Raw genomic sequence first — 17,492 nt, 5'->3', positions numbered from 1 at the left:
AGCAAACATAATAAATACCAACATTCAAATTTTTTCTAAGTTAGAATATTTAAGATTCCACAGGCAGTCTTTTATCAATGCTCACAGTCAAAGGAAAGGTGTTTGAAAGGGCCAGTCAAATCTGGTGAACCAACAAATGCCTCTGGGGCTGTATCCCAGCCAGGGGTTTGCCTGCATTCACTATGGGACTTGCTTTCAGAAACTGGGTCCATCATGTTAGAAGAGGGAAAGAGCATCTTCTGCCACAGGCTTGCCAGGCTAGTGAGAAGGGCTTTAAATGAAAGATGCCAGGGGAAGGGAACTTCAGTCCATCCCTTTGAGAGGATGGATTGTAGGAGAATAGATATAGTGCTGAAGGCAATCTCACCCCTGCAGAGCTGCAGCTGCACTAATTACCAAAGAGTAGGAACAGCCCTGCCCTTAACAGGGCACAGCTATGTCCAGTAAGGATGGGTGCCATAAAAGAACGGGTTAGCTGGCTGAGAGGAGAGCTGGAGTTGGTTGGCTGTGCTGTGAGGAGTGGGAAGGGTCAGGCAATTGTGCAAGGGACAGGGAGGAGTCAGCCAGCCATGCAGAAGGAAAAGGAGTCAGTGTTGTGAGAAGCTGCCTGTGGGAACTCACAGAGAAGGTATGAAAGCTTTACAGTAAGATGATAAACTCATGGTGACAGTCAGTTTCCATCAACTGGTGCCAAGCACCGACACCAACACTTGGTGGCCCATATGGGGATGGATCCCAACACATCCCACTCCTATTATTTTGGTGCCAATGCCCAGAGCCTTAAGAGGGATCACACGTCAGCAGAAAAACACCAGAAGAACAACACAAAGGAATTCCAGCTACTCCAGCCAGTAAGTCAGCTTCATTAGGGTTTCAACTCCAAGAGTTAGACATGTGGGCATGCCTATGACCTCATTGGTATGTCATGGACACACAGTGGGATGGCTCCAAAGAGTAGACTGGAATGCAAGGATATAGACTCTTCAGGAAAGACAGGAAGGGTAGGCAAGGAGTTAATGTTGCCCTCTATGTCAATGACCAGCTGGAGATCACCAAGCCTCACCTAGGGATGGATGAGGAGTTGACTTGAGAGTTAATGGGTCAGGATTAAAGGCAGGCAAGGGAAGGTGGATCTATAGTGGGTGTCTGCTACAGATTGTCTGACCAGGGACACAGAGATGAGGCCCCTTACAGAGAAGAGTAGCCTTACATACACAAACCTTGTTCCTTATGGAGAACTTCAACCACCCTAATATCTGTCAACACAGCAGCACGATCCAGAAGCTTCCTAGAATGCATTGATGATACCTTCCTTCTTCAATTGATGGAGGAGCCAAGGAGAGGAGGTGCTATGCTGGACGTTTTTTCCCCCAACAAGGAGGGGCTGGTGGAAAATGTGACGCTCGAGGGCAGCCTTGAATGCAAAGACCACAAAATGGAGTTTGAGATCCTTAGGAAAGCAAGGAAGGTGCACAGAAAGCTCACTACCCTGGCCTTCAGGAGAGCAGCCTTTGGCCTCCTCAGGGATCTGCCTCATACAGTATCATGGGATAAAGCCCTGGAGGGAAGAGGGACCCAAGAAAGCTGATTGGTATTAAAGAATCACCCTTAAATAAAGGATCATCTTCTCCAAGCTCAGGAGTGATTATCCCAACAAAGAGGAAGTTGGGCAAAAATATCAGAATGGTGTTAGATGAACAAGGAGCTACTGGATGAACTCAAAATACTAAACGAAAGGGTACAGAGGGGTGAAGTAACATGTAGCCTGGGAGGAAAAGAGGTTTTCTGAGCAGCCTAAGTCAATGAAACTGTGAAAGCTAATGCTTTTCTTGGAAAGGGGAAATATAGCCTACATTTGTAAAAAGGGAAATAAGAAAGACCCAGGGAACTATAAGGCTGGAAGTCCCACCTTGGTTCCCAGTAAGATTATGAAGTAGATGGTTTCACTATAGCCAAATCATGCCTGACAGATTAAGGGCCTTCTACAATAGAGTTACAGCAATGGTGGTTAAGAAAAGAGCAACTGATGTTAACACCCAGGACTTGTGCAAAGCATGACACTCTCTCACAAAACTTCCTTGTTTCTAAACTGGAGACATGGATTTGATGAGTGGACCTCTAGCTGGAAAAGGAAATGGCTAGATGGCCACGTTCAAAGAGTTGTAGTCAACAGCTTGATGTCCAAGTGGAGACCAATAATGAGCAGTGTTCTGTAAGGGTAATCAGGTACCAGAGCTGTTAAACAGCCTTGTTGGTGACATGGACAGTGGAATCAACTGCACCCTCTGCAAGTTTGCTGACAGCATCAAGCTATGTGGTGCAGTCAGCATCCCTGGAAAGAAAGGATAGCATCCAGAAGGATCTGGACAGACTGAGCAGCGAGACTGTGAGAACCTCATGGAGATCAACCCACACCATTCTGTGATTCTGTGAAATCCAAAAGATAACATCCCTTAGGGGAATATTTTTTCTAAGCCAGCTGAACTTTCCAGTACATAGTACATTCTGCATATTTATATAGTTGTGCTGTACAGCACTTAATATAGCTACATCCGTGCAGTCAGATTGGCTGCTGCTGTTGAGGAACATGCTCCCTGAGGCAGCTCGGGGTGCAGCTGCAGTGGGAGCTGCAGGCTGAGCTCAGGCTGGGCCAGCCCAGGCACAGAGGCCCTGAGGAGCCCATCCTGGGCACACAAGGGCCCGGGGCCTGTGGCCCAGCCAGGGCACCGGACACTGGGACACGGCAGGAGCCGACGGTCCCACACCTTCCCCTGCTCGGTGAGGGGATAAAAGCCCAGGGGTTCCTTTGTTCTGGGTCCCTCCCCAGAGACACCAGCCCGAGCTGTTTGTTTGTTATTGTGCTGTGATTAAATTATTTTAATGGCTGGGACATTTGAGACTGCTATGGGAAACCTGGGGTCAGCCCAGTGAGGAAACCTGTTCTGACTGTGGGAATGTGGGAGCTGTAACTGGGAAGGGCCCCAGGTCCAGCTCAGGTGGTGCAAGAGTGACTGCCAGAGAGGCTCCCAGATGGTCAGGCAGGGAAGTTTCTGTAATACTACACCTGTAATCAATTTACATAGATCAAGGTAGTATCTGGCAAGCTACTATAAGGCTGATTTTGCAAAAATAATTCAGAGAGAAAATTTGAGAAAGCTCACTACAGAGCACTCAGATCATGATAGAAACATACTTTTTCTTCTAGAAAGATAAAGTCTTACAATTCAGATGAACAAAAACAATTATGAGTGGCAAAACATTACAGCAGAAACAAATTCTGCAATAGTTAGAAGTAAATAAATGCCATGTTTGAAAGAAATAGGTCTTTAAAATGTGGTAAGTAAAATTAAATTTATTTTCAATTAATTTATGTGAAATAAAATACTAGGGGGAAAAAAGCTCTTAAAATTAAATTTAGCTTTTTAAAATATGATCAGTCATTAGAATTCATCTGTACACTCATGGCCAAAACCTAACTGCATCTCAGCTCATTCCCCAAAGAGGAATCAAGATTCAGTATCAAACATTTTTTCATACTTAAAAAGGAAAGAATGATAGTATTCTATTACTTTAATACTGTAAAGTATTAAAAATAAAAGAAATACAGAAACCTGAAAGAATATTCTGATACAGCCAGTGTCTCTCAAAAAGTCAGATGAAACTAACTGGATTTGCTGTTTGGCCTTCCTATACAGGTTTATTTTGTTTTTTAGTATATTTTTTCTGGATGTGATTTTTTTATCAGTGAAGAACTACCATCAGAGAAGTGCAACTAGGTAAATTTAAAGAATCCCTATGTGATTTCACAACAAATGAAACCTCAGTCACATCTACGTCCAATCTCCATAAGAAAGCACAGGAAACTACAATTCAAAATATTAATTAATGAAAAAATATACTTTGAATTATCATGGGAAACATTTACAAAAAGACCCAGAGGAGAATTTTCACAAAGCCCACAATATTTTTGCAAGACACTTCAGGTAGCATTCTAATCTATTCATACACATATAGTAAGGCACAAAATAAGAAATTAGGCAAATACACAGTAATTTAAGTATTAGACTGTAGAGTGGTAAAAAACCTCGAGGTTCAATTTTTCTGCCCTGAAAGATGACCTTAGCAAAAATAACTTCTTAAAAACTTGAGAAACTATCACAGACCTGAATATCTTCCACAAGCTTGCAAACATTTAATTATTTAGAGAAATGTAAAAAAAAAATATTTAATATCAAGACCATTTTCTTGTTTTATTTTCTCCAAGGTACTGTTACACATCCCTTCATAGTAGAAATAGGACATCAAACTTCCAACCCAGAGTCAAGTCAAACTAATTTTCCAATACCACACCTTGAAGAAACTTGTCAAATACTTTTACTCCACAGAGAGAAGGCACTGCCTTTTCTCTAATAATTTAATCTATAAGAACAGCACAGACTTTTTATTTTTATAAACAAGTTATTTGTAAAGATTCAAAGTATGAACACACACCTTGGTAACATAAATACTATTTAGAGGATACTCACAGTTACTGTTTGCTTTTCTTCAAGAAACCCAAGCACTATTTCACATTCAAATTAATGTGAAATCTGCACAGAATAGGTTTATTTTTTCATTAAACATACTCATTTGGTACATTGTAAAAGCACTCAAAATTGTTTTGTAAGGCTGATTTCAAACAAAAGCTGAAAGGATGGTCTCAAAACATAATTTTAAGTAGGAAATTTGATGATAAATATTGTTGCTAAAATGATTTCACAGAAGATCTTTCTATGGATGACATAACTGCAGCTAGAATCAGAAAAAATAATCACTTAATTCTTTGTGTATGAATGAGGTTTTTCTTTTAAGAGACAGAGTTGGTCAGAGCTGTCTCAGTCTCTGTTTGAAGATTTTACTAAAACCATTATGCAGCCTTAAAGGGAAAATTCACAGAAAATTCAGATTGAAGATTTTGAGAAGGAAACTCTGAGATGTTGGTTTTCTCCAAAGTCATGATTGTGAAGCTCAATGAGAGCGTGAACTGCTTCTTCCACAGAGCCCAGCTGGATAAGAGCCATTTTGCAATCTTTCCTGAAGAACAATAAAAACTATTATTAATCCTAACCAAATTTTCACTAGCCAACACAGAAAAGTGGCATAAATGGGGTTTTTTCCCTCAGCTATATTACACACAGTTGTACAGCAAAAGAATCAGAGCTATTTATGCATCTGCCAAAATGAAAAGAGAAAAAAAAATACATAAATTCTGTGAATCTATGGCTTAAAGTCATGTCATTCTTTCATTACACCAGACTTCAAAAAGCTAGGTCAAAATAAGGCTTGAAGACCCCTAAGAAATACTTGCATTGTCTATGTATATGGGATTATTCTAGCAAGCATGATTGTGCTAAAATAATGCTGCCAACTAACTTTAATTAATGTAGATACATTGTCATCACTGTCATTTTTATATGGCATTTTACACAAAGCTTGTGTTTTTTCAAGAAGTGAGCATTTACTTTCCTTGAACTTGTTTTACTTTGAACATACATGGAGTTTGTCAAAAGGATGCATATTTTCAGTTTAGTTATGCTAACCCAGTATTCCATTTAAAATTTTAAGACAAAGTATCATAAAAATCGTGATAGATGTACCACTTTTGACTATACCTATATGTACATAGAATTTTGCCTGTAATTGTATACACATATAAAGTCACAAAAAAGCAATTAGCTATTTTCTAGGATGAAAGCTTGCTTAGCAATTTTGCAAGAGAACTTACTGGAAAAATTTGAAGCCTTTCACAGTAGATCCTTTACTTGTAAAAAGGTTCTTCAAATCATCAACAGTAACAGAAGGCCTAATTGAAAACAACAAAAAACAAACAAAACAAAAACAATCTCCCCTCAACTTGTAGAAGAGAACAGAGTTCTGAAATAACATCAAGATCTCAATTTTGGCTTCTAAACTAGTTTTTGCTGTTTAAATGTACCTCCATCAATTTAAACACTTCAGCTCAAAACACTTGCATTTACTCTATATTTTAGTATCACATTGTGCTACAAAAATAGTTTAGACACTATTGTCTTTCATCCAATCCTGTTTCTTTGTCAGTAAAATTCAGATTGCATAAAAATCTCCTGAAAATCTTAAGGAACACACTTCATCTTGCAATTTGTGCAAGTGCACGTCACATATGTTCAATTTTGAAATTTTTTCATTTTACTCAAAAAGCTGTTTTCAAAGTGCCTTATAATTTATTTTCTTACTGTGGCAAAATTCCATAGTTTCCTTTTTTTTTCCCTGCACAGCTGCCAAACAAGAGAAGCCTGTAAAACCTATGTTTGTCTGTTAGTCCACACACTACTGATAATATTCTAGACATAAAAAAGATTATTTCAGTCTTAAAGAGCACACTAAATTATTTCTCACTTTTTACTTTCTCACATGCCCTCCATGTAAGAGATCTAAATTCTGTAGAAACTGTTCTTTAAAAAGTGCTAGAATTATTGTCCTCGGTTGACTATATGATTCTGTTATCCCCAATTCTCTTGTTCTTTTTATGCTGAATAAGTTTTGCACCTTTAAGACTTGTTCCAGAGAGTGAAGGGGGGAGAGAAGAAGCAGCAGTTTGTTTTCAGACACTGCACTCACTTCTCCACATTCCTGCTGCTGACTGTGTTGTCTGTGGATGGACAGACAGCGGGACAGAGCTCTCCTTTGCTTTTAGTGAGTTTAGCTAGCTGAGGCAAAGAAGTTCCCTGGCCTGTGTTTTTTCCCTTTTCTCTGGAGCTGTTTAAACCTTCTCTGGACTGAACACCCAGCAGAGCACCGGCAGCTCACACCTGGGCCCACCGGGCCGGGCCTGGGCCGCAGCACTTCCAGAGCCCGAGGGACTGACCAGAGACTGAGTGAGCTGAGCTGCAACCCGGGCAGGGACTTTCTCCGTTTGCCATCTCTTTTGGACCAGAAAGGAGTTTTACTTAATAATATTGTTTAAGTTTTATTGTTTAATAAACAGGTTTTTTCCACTTTTCTCCAAGGAGGTATTTTCTCCCAGACCGGTCGGGAGGAGGGGCCAATTGAATCTGCTTTCCTAGAGGAGCCTCTCTGGGGGTTCTATCCCAAATTTGCCCTGAACCAGGACAATTATTAAACACTGTATCTTTGTTCATTAACAATGTCCAGGATGAATTTGATGTTGTCTACATTACCTCAAAAAACAAGTCTTTAACCTTTGTGAAAATTTGCGACACATGATTTAATATGTCAAAAACCAAAAGCATATAAAATATATGAAAAGAAAATATAAATTGATCAAAACTCAAAGAAGATAATTCCTTCAGTTATCCTCTTTGCTAATGATAAAAATGTGACAGTTAAAGGATTCACTTTTTGCTAATAACATACCAGAACAACCCACAGCACAATGAATTGTAAAAGGCCAAGGAAAGAAAACCAAAACTTATGTTAGATTTTTTAACTTCACAACACCACCTAAAAAATATCTTTCCAAGAAGATGACACATGCAGATACTCACGGGATGTTGGACAGATGCAAGGTTGCAGATGGAGGAAAGATATTTTGGAAATTCTTAGAGCAGGGATTCTTAAAGCGATGTAAAGGGCTATTGCTATAGTCCTTTGTCAGACCTTTGTCCTCTTGTCCCTCACGAGGAAGTTGAATTGTCTGATACTTTGAAAGAGTAGCATGCATGACCCTTCCATAAAGCCTCTGTCCATTCAAGTAGTTGATAGCTAACAAGTGGAAATGTAATTTGAACAGGAATTAATGCAGGGGAAGAAAAGACAATTCTTTGAATACTGTTTTCTACTTAGTGTCAGATTTCACATTCTAAATTTAAACTGCCACTTCCACATCTACCAGGTGGGCTATGTCACGTTACATTTTTAAAAAGTATAAGGATATAATATAATCTCCACTTCAAATACAAAAAAAATGCAAACAGCCTTTCAATACAGATAAGTTGATCATTCTTAAATAGGTAGATATAAGATAAATTACAAGAAAACAATACAATGTATTATTAAAATAAATGACAGGAGAGTTCTATGTTCTAGTTCTATTATTTACTATATTGAGAGTCATAGGACTATTTTTTTTACAACCACTAAGAGTATTATCAAAGTTTGCATGTATTTATGCAGCACAATGATGAATTTTATTTGTTTGTGCTTGCCACTGACAGATGAAAAATTCCTCCTTTATATTAAATTAATGTTAGCTTGAAGCATAACTCTGCCTTAAAAATCAATACCTAATTGAGCTTGGGTTGCATCTGCCATCTGAACCAAAGCAATTCCTCTTTTCTTAAACATGATTTTCACACGATGCACGTCACCATACACACCTGTGGAAATCCAGAAAGGAAATTTTTTTCAGAGCACTACTAACTAAAGCACAAGGCCAACTCTGTTTCTTTTGACTAACACTGGTGTTACAAAGAATAATACCTCATTAAACAGGTTGGTTAAAATATTAGTATAAGAAGAGTTTTAAAGTTTATTATATTCTGGGGCTCATAAGTGGAGGGAAATTCCCAGATCCCAGTCACACTACTGCATGTTTATGTTCAGTTTTTAAATAGTGCAATAGTTGTAAAAGTCCTCTTAACTGAGGCATATCAAAATATTACTCTAACCAACACTGTCCCCTGCAACTAATGTATGAACCAATTCTGTACAGCATTTCCTCTGATGCAACCTCTGTTTTTACAACTTACTTTGATTTCTCATTTTCTGTAGTAAACAAATTGGACCACACACCAAAATTTTTCTGACACTGTTTTGCCATTTTGGTATATGTTGCTTTTATGTAATGACTATTTACTGCCGTTTTAAAACCAGTGCATTTCCTGGATGTGCACAGACCAATGGAGTTTGAATTAACCAACATGGGTCAGATTAAAAAAAAGAACCACTAGCTCTGCTGTGGTTTGTCAAGGTATATTTGACATATCTTACCAAACAGGATGAATAGTCCATAAGGTGTGATGGCCTGTTTAAATGATAAAATGAGTACATTATTTCTAAAGCCATGCAAATGAAGACATCTATTCTATAAGTGCATGGTAAACAAAAAGAATGGAAAAGATGCTGCATAATAATACATAAACCTGTCTCTCCAAAAGCTATTCCTTGAAATAATCACAGTGTATGGCACTCCTGTTAATACACATTTGCTATGCACATGTAGAATATGTAAACAAGCAAACACTTTAGCTCATGCATTTTCATCACTCAAGACTCATTCTATCATGCTGCAGAAGCTACTAATATTTTAAATAGCTTCATTATTTCACCTTATCCTTTCTAAGCTCCCCGCTCATTTGATGAAAAGAATGAAAGACGTTGGTTAAATTACAAATAAAGCATTAAAGAACTCTTTGTACTTTGTAAACAACAGACAATAACAACAAAACTAAACCCAGTTGCTTCAAAACGTGTTGCTTTGTCTTAAATTTTTTCCCCATCCCCCTACATGTCCATGACATTCTAAAGGGAGACACAGAGAATTTAACTGTTTATGTATTAAGCATATAGAAGGAGGTATTTAAATTGTATTCAATTAGAAGCTGTGAATAGAAAGGTAAATATTGGAAGAAATTTCTCTTCAGCAATTCTCAATACAAATCTTGTATGCCAAGTACTAAAGAAGAAAATTTGCCATCTAATGCAGCCAAAATTTTTCTGCTGAGGCAAAGGTTTTGCCAATAATGAGTTCTAAAAATACCTGCATATCAAAAGCACTACTCACACTCTCTAGCCCTATTCCTTCTCAGCTCAACTTCTTAAATGTGTACCAAACATACCTAAATTATCCAAAAAAGAAGATATTGCAGCCTAAGTACAAGGCCATACCTATTTATCTTCAGCATTTAGGGGTAGAGAACAATTTCTATCAATGTAAAATTTAAATTCATCAAGAGTTTTCTCTTCTGGCCCCCAAATATTTAAATTCATATAGAATTTATTCTTCTGACTCAAATATTTAAATTCAGGATGGAGATTTCTGTTTTTAAATAGAAATTTCTTATTCAAATGAGACTGAAATATTTCTACTTAAAAAAGGAGGGGGGAGAAGAATGGAAGACAAAACCAGGTAATTTAAAAGTCATGAAGGAATATTAAAATGCACACTGAAATTCTGCAGCAGGAGAGAAATATGAACTGAAATAAGGTCAACCAGATTTTCTGTACAAAGAAAAAGGAGTGACAGGGGTCAGACAACAAATACTGAAGAACAAGTGCTACAGAACTGCCAAGAAATATATTTCCAATAATTAATGCTGTAGTACATTCTTATTTTTATCCTTTTAAGAAGTAGGGCATTACTTAATACATTGATATTGTATCATGCATTACAGCACTAAGTTCTACATTAATTCTTAGCTATGATTGGTACTAAGTAAAGCATCAATGTCCTAAAAAGAGCTCTGACCTATGCTTTATATATGCTTATTTTTAAGAGGCACTCTCCTTTTAGATTCAGAAAATAAATAGTCAGCTGCAGATAGCACATCTGCAGCCATCATCAGAAACTCACTGATATATTGTAAAATTAAAGAAAAAGTGACTTGTCTTACAGCCCTGTGTACATCTGGGTATTGGATGCCTACTGTGAATTTGGCTGTTAGTACGAAAACAGAAACACAGCAATTACTTAAAAGAAACTGGTGAACAGATTTTTAAACCTCAGAATTTCAAGGGAACTTCAATTTTACTGACAACTCCTAACAGTTTTACAGTTAAGGAAATGTATGGAGTGTGTGCAACAAGAATTTTACATTGCTGCAACAGGACTGCTTATCAATAGTCAAAAAGAATCGTGTTTTAAATCAGGCCCTGGTAAAGCCTGTTTAATTTATTTTAAGATGATGTATATTGCTTTTAATTAAGAACAGATTAGTGTTCAAATAACATGAGGAAGATTATAGACCAGCCTATGTCATTTCCACCACAAAAATAACTTTCCAAGTTGTCCTTGGTAAATTTTACTGCCACCATATGAAAAATCATCTGTGTGGTACCATGAAAAGTGAACATGGGTACTTATTGACATCATTCTACATTTAATTTTAAAAGTTAATAACATAATGTACCCATGTTCTTTTACTTCAATCTCAAAAAAGTTGCAAAACCAGAAAGATCCTACACATATTTAGAAAAGCATTTGGCAAGCTTTTATTTCCTTTTCTGTTTCCTCCTTTCCATTTAATTCCTTGTTTTTTAACCAATGTAAGGAAAAACCCTTTGCCTTCTTTACAGATAAAAAGCCACACAGAGAAATCAATAAATTATCATATGTATGTTGTTTACATCTTCAAACATTTCTTACAGTTGACCATAGGCTTCTCTCTAATTACTAGCTACACTGCTAACATAGGGCTCCTAAAGTAAACTGTGTTAGAAAGCTTTTCACTCATGATAGGAGATTTTAAACCTCACCAATATTGCTAGCTACCTAAAACAAGTATAGATGTGTCCTGTTTTTTATATTATCAGCAGAGAGAATTTTTCTTATTCCTTCAGCTAATGTCAGTTTTCAAGGATTCTGGCAGTTGGTACAAGGTGACACATCAGTTCCACCAATCAAACTTACTTCAGGGTTGAGGTTGCTGACTAATAAAACGGAGTTTCCTGGAATACCAGGAATAGTCATGTGTCCAGGTGCTGCAGATGTGGTGACTGTGAAAGGACCAAGTGCTCCAGGAACAGGCAGAACAGAAGGACCTGGAAAGGTATAAATAGCATCACTTGACATCTCAAAGCGGGTAAGGAAGAATACACAAGCAGTTTATATTTGGCAAAAACATCAATATCCAATTTAAAAATTATTTTAAGGAATTTAGTTATTACTAGTATCTAAACAATAAAGCAGGAGGCACCTCCCTTTCATAGAAAAAAGAAACATTCAGCTATACAAATAGACCAAAATAAAAGGGGACATAAATTGCAGCCCAAGAAAGAAAAAAAATAATTCAGCACATAAGTTTATCCTGTGCTAGAAAGGGAAAGATCACAGTCTAAAAAACTATGTATTTATCTCTTGATAGCCAGAAAAGCAAAGACTTCCCTCATTTTGCATTGAATGTCATAGCAGTTTTATGATTCTGAGAAAAAAAGTAAATGCTTAATTTCTTCTCTTGTAGGTAATTTTTATCATGGCATTTAGATTCTTTGCCTATTGAATGATAAACTACATCAGGATATGATTTTTATTATAGAAACTTATTTTACTGAGTATATATGAGAAAGAGGTACAATTACTCAAATTAATACTTTGTTCTGATTGCTATCTTTTAAAACAAATGGCTCTGAATGGATGTATTCAGATAGGCCACTATCCATAACTACAAACACCACATTTTAGAAAACAAACTTACCTGCTCCCTGAGGAAAGCCCAAGGCTGGGGCAAACCCAGGAGGCCCTGTATATGGACATATGGTATTCTGGGTAGCTAGAGAGAACAGATAGATTTTTTAAAAGCAGATTTAAAAAGTTTTAGAAAACAGAAGAGATTTCAGCAACCAGAATCAGCTACCAGTATTGCTATTTGGACTTAATATGTGATTCCAGATGTTTATAAAAGTTTTGGGTTAAAGCTCTCACTGAAATCTAAGATTCTATGTTGCACAAAGACAATTTTCAGCCATTTTTGAAAGCAAATATTCTGGTCAGCCTCAACATTCCTCTCTAAAATGAAGTCTGGGCAAAATGTAAATTAGATAAGTTTGAATAGAAAAGCATAGCAGAGACTAGTATCCATTAAAGCCTGTGTTCAATGGTTTCTATTCACACAATGGGCATGTATTCTAGAAATTTTCTGCAAGTAAACACAGTCAAAGGTGTTTTGCAATGATGAGCTACAACTCCTGAACACTAAGATCAGTATAAGCAAACAATACAAACTTCTACAACTAATCTGAGGTTCTGAATTTTACTAGCTGCTGAAATGCATAAAGCATATATATTCTGCTTTCTAAGGAGATGCACTTTCTCAGTTTATGTAACTTCATACATAACCAGTGTTTTTTATAGTTCCTCTGGAAATCGCATGCATTAACCAGATTTGGAATAGCAACGTATGGAGAGTTCCAGCATCTATTTCCACATTAGTATGTGGAGTCAAGTGCTACTCAGGGTAGCTCACAAAGCTGCATTCTAAGCATTTAAATACAAGTTTGAGCTGTGGATTCGTTCATATGTAAGGACACACCAGATTTTAATTTTTTCAAATGGGGCATGTATGATTAGAAAACATTCTACAAGCTTGGTAATATGTCTGTTTTACTACTCAAACCTCCACACTACTAAAACAGAGCTACTAACAAATGATTATCAATAGGGATAACACAATACCAAAAAAAAAGTATCTATTATGAATTACAAAAAGGAATGTAACAGACACCACAGATCAAGTATCCATGAATACTGCATCACATTACACCTCTTCTTATCTGTGGCAAAAAAGTATCTTTCATACAAAAAACTGAACACCTTTATGACACTAAAGCAAGTAAACCGATTTTTGAAATTATACTGACAAGTTCTGGCAATATAGTTATGAAACACTTATTCACAATCCAAGAATGGCAATTGAAACATTAATAAATAAATAGACCAAGAACTTTTATTCTGCCAAATAACACCTGCATGTTGCACCTTGACACCAAAATCTGGAATGTAAAAATTGTGAAACTGAGCTAATGCAGAAAGATCTAGAATTCTTTGTTGCCTTTTTTTTGGTTTTAATTCATTTGCTTCATGGCTATCAGCCTAGCTTTCTAAGCAAGCCAATGCAGGTATTTCTGCTCACTGGATGCAAGAACTCTTTAAATGAAGAATATGCACAAAATCTGTTTATAGTGCAGTATCTTTTCCACAGAAAGCATAAGAAAATTAAAGAAAGAAGAAGAAAAACAAGTTTCAAGAACAGTTTAGTTTTGCTATTAAGATAATTTCAAGCCTACAATAAAAAACAGATATATTATTCTGTTTTTTAAGACAGGTACCAGCTCTGTCTTATAATTCTACATCAAAACTACATCCACTAGTAATAGGAAGTAGTGAAGGTAGTCACATGACTTAGAACATCTTTTCCTCATGTTCTCTAACTAAGCTTCACAGAACAAGCCAATGGCAATATGTGCATGTTGTCATCACTGACAGAAAAGCTAGGAAGCAAACTGCTCCCCATTTACAGCTATTTTTTACTCTTTTTTTAATAAATGTGCAGCTGCTTCACTATGAATGTACCACAGACAAATTTTGGTACAGACATCAGACTATTCCAGCACTTCTTACTCTTACGGTAAAAGAAAACAAGGCTCCTAGCAATGAGAAGTTTGGAGAGTGAGGAGGAAGATAGGGAGAAGTGTTCATGTGTTATTCTCCAAAAGCATCATTATTTCTGCCCTACAAGCAAGGGCAGAAATAAGCTACTCTAATTGTACTTTTCCCTTCCACTGACATTTCAAATAGTGCAAGTCTAATTAATTAGAATATATTAAACTTGTAATAGCACATTTCTATAATGCTGCATAGTAAATTCCACCATCCTCCTCTCCCCACCCTGTAATCACATTTGTCCATTCCCTAAAGATCCAAGGCCTGCATTTAAGGGGAGCAGTAAAGACAAAAATCAAGAAAGTAGCGAGTGCAACTCACTTTCTTATTCTAATCTAAGCTAACTCAACTATCCAAAAAAATCAAACAAAACCCAATATTTGTCCTAGTTGCCACAGAAAAGTAAAGGAAAATAGGGAGTTACTCTCCCCACTTTTTACTGTGATAGTCAATTGGACAGCACTTAGATACCTATTCAACAGCTAAGTCAGTTCTTCGCTGTGTATTATTGCTAATAGTTGTTATTAGAGAGAGAGAAAATTAGCTAAAATCGCTCAAATTGTGTTGTGAGCATTTCTCCAGTTTCACTTCAAGCAGACACTGTCTTCTCTATGCCAAAATGACTTCTAAAATTTAAGAAAATTTCTTAAATTTTATATTTTAAAAGGTAAGTATATAAGTATAGCATTTTGGATTTTCTTACCATTTTGTTTCTTGAAGAACTCAATTATCCTAAAATATCAACAAATAGGAGCTAATACCCTTAAAACACTTATTTTCAAGCAGCTTTAGGCAGCCAGTGTCAGTTTGTGATGACTTCCATTCTGACACGCAATATTTACTACATTACCTGTACCAATTATACAATTTTACAGCATTTTAGTAGTATTTCGTAGCTTTTTTACAACACTTTAAAATTTGCCTACTAGTGTTCCTCATATTATTGTTTCAGGTACTGATTTACCAAGACTTCAACTTAAAGCTTTCCGTAACAATTTTACTGGATGTAGAAAATAAAAACGTATGCCAAATGTACCCCTCTACGCACCTGATAGGAAGCCAAAGCATAAATGTAACATAAAAATTATGATCTCAGTGTGTATTTAGCACTAGAAGTGAAGGTTTCTTACCAAAGGGAGTAGATAAAGATGCCTCCATGGTTCGCTGGCCATCACCAAAAGGAAGGTCAATGCGAGTGAAATCTCTACTTTTGTCATTGTTGTACTTCACTGTTAGGTTAGTTAACTTGGAGAAATCAATACGCAGAGTGCAGCAGCCAGTGTAGATACAATGGCCATCCAGAGACTGAAGAAAAATAATTACATTTTCAGAGATAAAACACATCATGGCAGCCATCACTGTACGTTTATATTATTATTGCAGCCTTTCAGGACTTGAAGGTGGTCTATAAGAAAGATCAGGACAGATTTTTAGTAGGGCAGGTTGGTATCGGACAAGGGGTAATGGTTTTAAACTGGGATGGTTGATTTGAATTAGCTATACAGAAGAAGATTTTTACAATGACTGTAACAAAACATTGGCACAGGTTGCCCTGAGAGGAGTCTGATGCCCATTGGACAGAGCTCTGAGCAACCGGATATAGCTGAAGGTGACCCTGCTCACTCCAGGGGATTGGACTGGATGACCTTTAAAGGTTGCTTCCAATCCAAACCACTCCACCATTATAAAGTTTTCACTTTGCAATTGAATTGAAACAGTAATTCACCTTCTGCTATTAAACCCTCTTTTTAAACATCAAGTAGGCAATTATGCTGTAACTATGTTTACCCAAACTTCTAGTGTAGTTTGCTAGTTAGTATTATATCACCTTGTGTCACCTGGACAAAACACAGTTTTAAACATGACTTGACTTCTTATGTCTCTAATCTTACTTCTCTCCTATTCAACACACAATATCAAATGGTAATAGGAACACTAATTTGGAAATTTTAACTGCATGAACTGACCCTTACATGAGGGACTCTACTGTAGGATCTGAAGCACAAGCACCATAAGGAGCGCTGGAGGGAGCTGGTGAGAAAGCGAAGGGAGACGACCATCCGATTGATGAGCGTCGAACTCCGATTTATTGATCCAGCATGCACACTTTTATAACCGTGTTAATTAAGTTCATACATATTGCAAAACCCGAGCTCATCATTGGCTACAGATTACACACCAACCCCTCCTCTTGTTTTCAATACCTGTGGTTTGTTATTGAGACCAAAACTTGTTTTTCTTATTGTTATTAACTGTTCTCAAGGCCTCCATGTTTGTCACTCTGCTTTCCCATCACTATCCAAGGACAAGGTATTTACTTGTTATTAAAAAACAAGCCTGAGAACTTTGCTGTTTACAGGAACGTGTCTTAGAACTTTGCTGTTTACAGCTGCCTTTTACTTTTCAATCAGCTGTATATTTTCATGGCCTTTTTTCCTTCAAGACATGACTGAGCAAAATTCTCCAACAAGCTGGGGTTGTCTGCCCTGAGGAAAATGAGGCTCAGGAGAGACCTTACTGCTCTCTAGGACTGCCTGAAAGGAAGCTGTAGCAAGGCAGGAGTCAGGCTCTTCTCCCATGAAACAAGTGACATGACAAGAGAAAATGGGCTCAAGTTCTGCAAGGGGAGTTTAGACTGGATATTACAAAAAATTTCTTCATCAAAAGGCATTAAAAGAGAGAAGTGGTGGAGTCACCATCCCTGGAGGTATTTAAAAATGTACAGATGTTGTGCTTCAGGACATGGTTTAGAAGTGAAATTGGCAGCATTAGGTTTTTAATTGGACTCAACGACTTTAGGGTCTTTTCCAATATAAGTCCTAGTCCTAGGCATGATTTCAAGTGAAACAACAGAGTGTACAGATCCTGTGCCCAAGAACACCCAGAAGTGGTGCATAATTGTTGTAGGTGATGCCCAGCCAACGCAGAGGCACCCATCTGCTGACCTGATCATTGGTCTAAAAAGGTTTCCAGTCTGCCTCTCTGGGACTTGAATCACAGGTGTCGTGAAAGGATTGCTAAAGCTTTTCTACACATCTGACTATTAATTACCTCCTGCTCCCTTTATATGAGAACTAAAGATGACTTGGATGAAGGGCAGAGGCCTCCTCAGCAATTTCACTGACAACACAGAGCTGGG

At 37.2% G+C, this 17,492-nt stretch overlaps 1 protein-coding gene across 5 annotated transcripts in view; it reads right to left on the bottom strand.

Annotated features, from left to right (window-relative positions):
- Positions 1-210: 210 nt before the first annotated feature.
- Positions 211-17,492, bottom strand: part of PTBP3 (polypyrimidine tract binding protein 3) — a 43,199-nt gene continuing 25,917 nt past the window's right edge. For 4 of the 5 annotated variants that reach the window (XM_058043542.1, XM_058043546.1, XM_058043543.1 and 1 more), the window contains 8 exons: positions 15,484-15,658; positions 12,390-12,464; positions 11,606-11,736; positions 8,968-9,001; positions 8,262-8,354; positions 7,524-7,740; positions 5,765-5,842; positions 211-5,073 (listed from right to left, as the gene is read on the bottom strand). In XM_058043542.1, the coding sequence (XP_057899525.1) occupies positions 4,941-5,073; positions 5,765-5,842; positions 7,524-7,740; positions 8,262-8,354; positions 8,968-9,001; positions 11,606-11,736; positions 12,390-12,464; positions 15,484-15,658 (936 nt within the window). In that variant the 3' untranslated portion in view covers positions 211-4,940. Of the gene's footprint in view, positions 5,074-5,760; positions 5,843-7,523; positions 7,741-8,261; positions 8,355-8,967; positions 9,002-11,605; positions 11,737-12,389; positions 12,465-15,483; positions 15,659-17,492 lie in introns of those variants that run through there. The other variant, XM_058043545.1, reaches the window with a different exon arrangement.

This window comes from Melospiza georgiana, chromosome Z (assembly GCF_028018845.1).
Source record: "Melospiza georgiana isolate bMelGeo1 chromosome Z, bMelGeo1.pri, whole genome shotgun sequence".
In the NCBI taxonomy this organism is placed as follows: Eukaryota; Metazoa; Chordata; class Aves; order Passeriformes; family Passerellidae; genus Melospiza; species Melospiza georgiana.
This window is presented reverse-complemented; position numbering and strand designations above follow the sequence as displayed.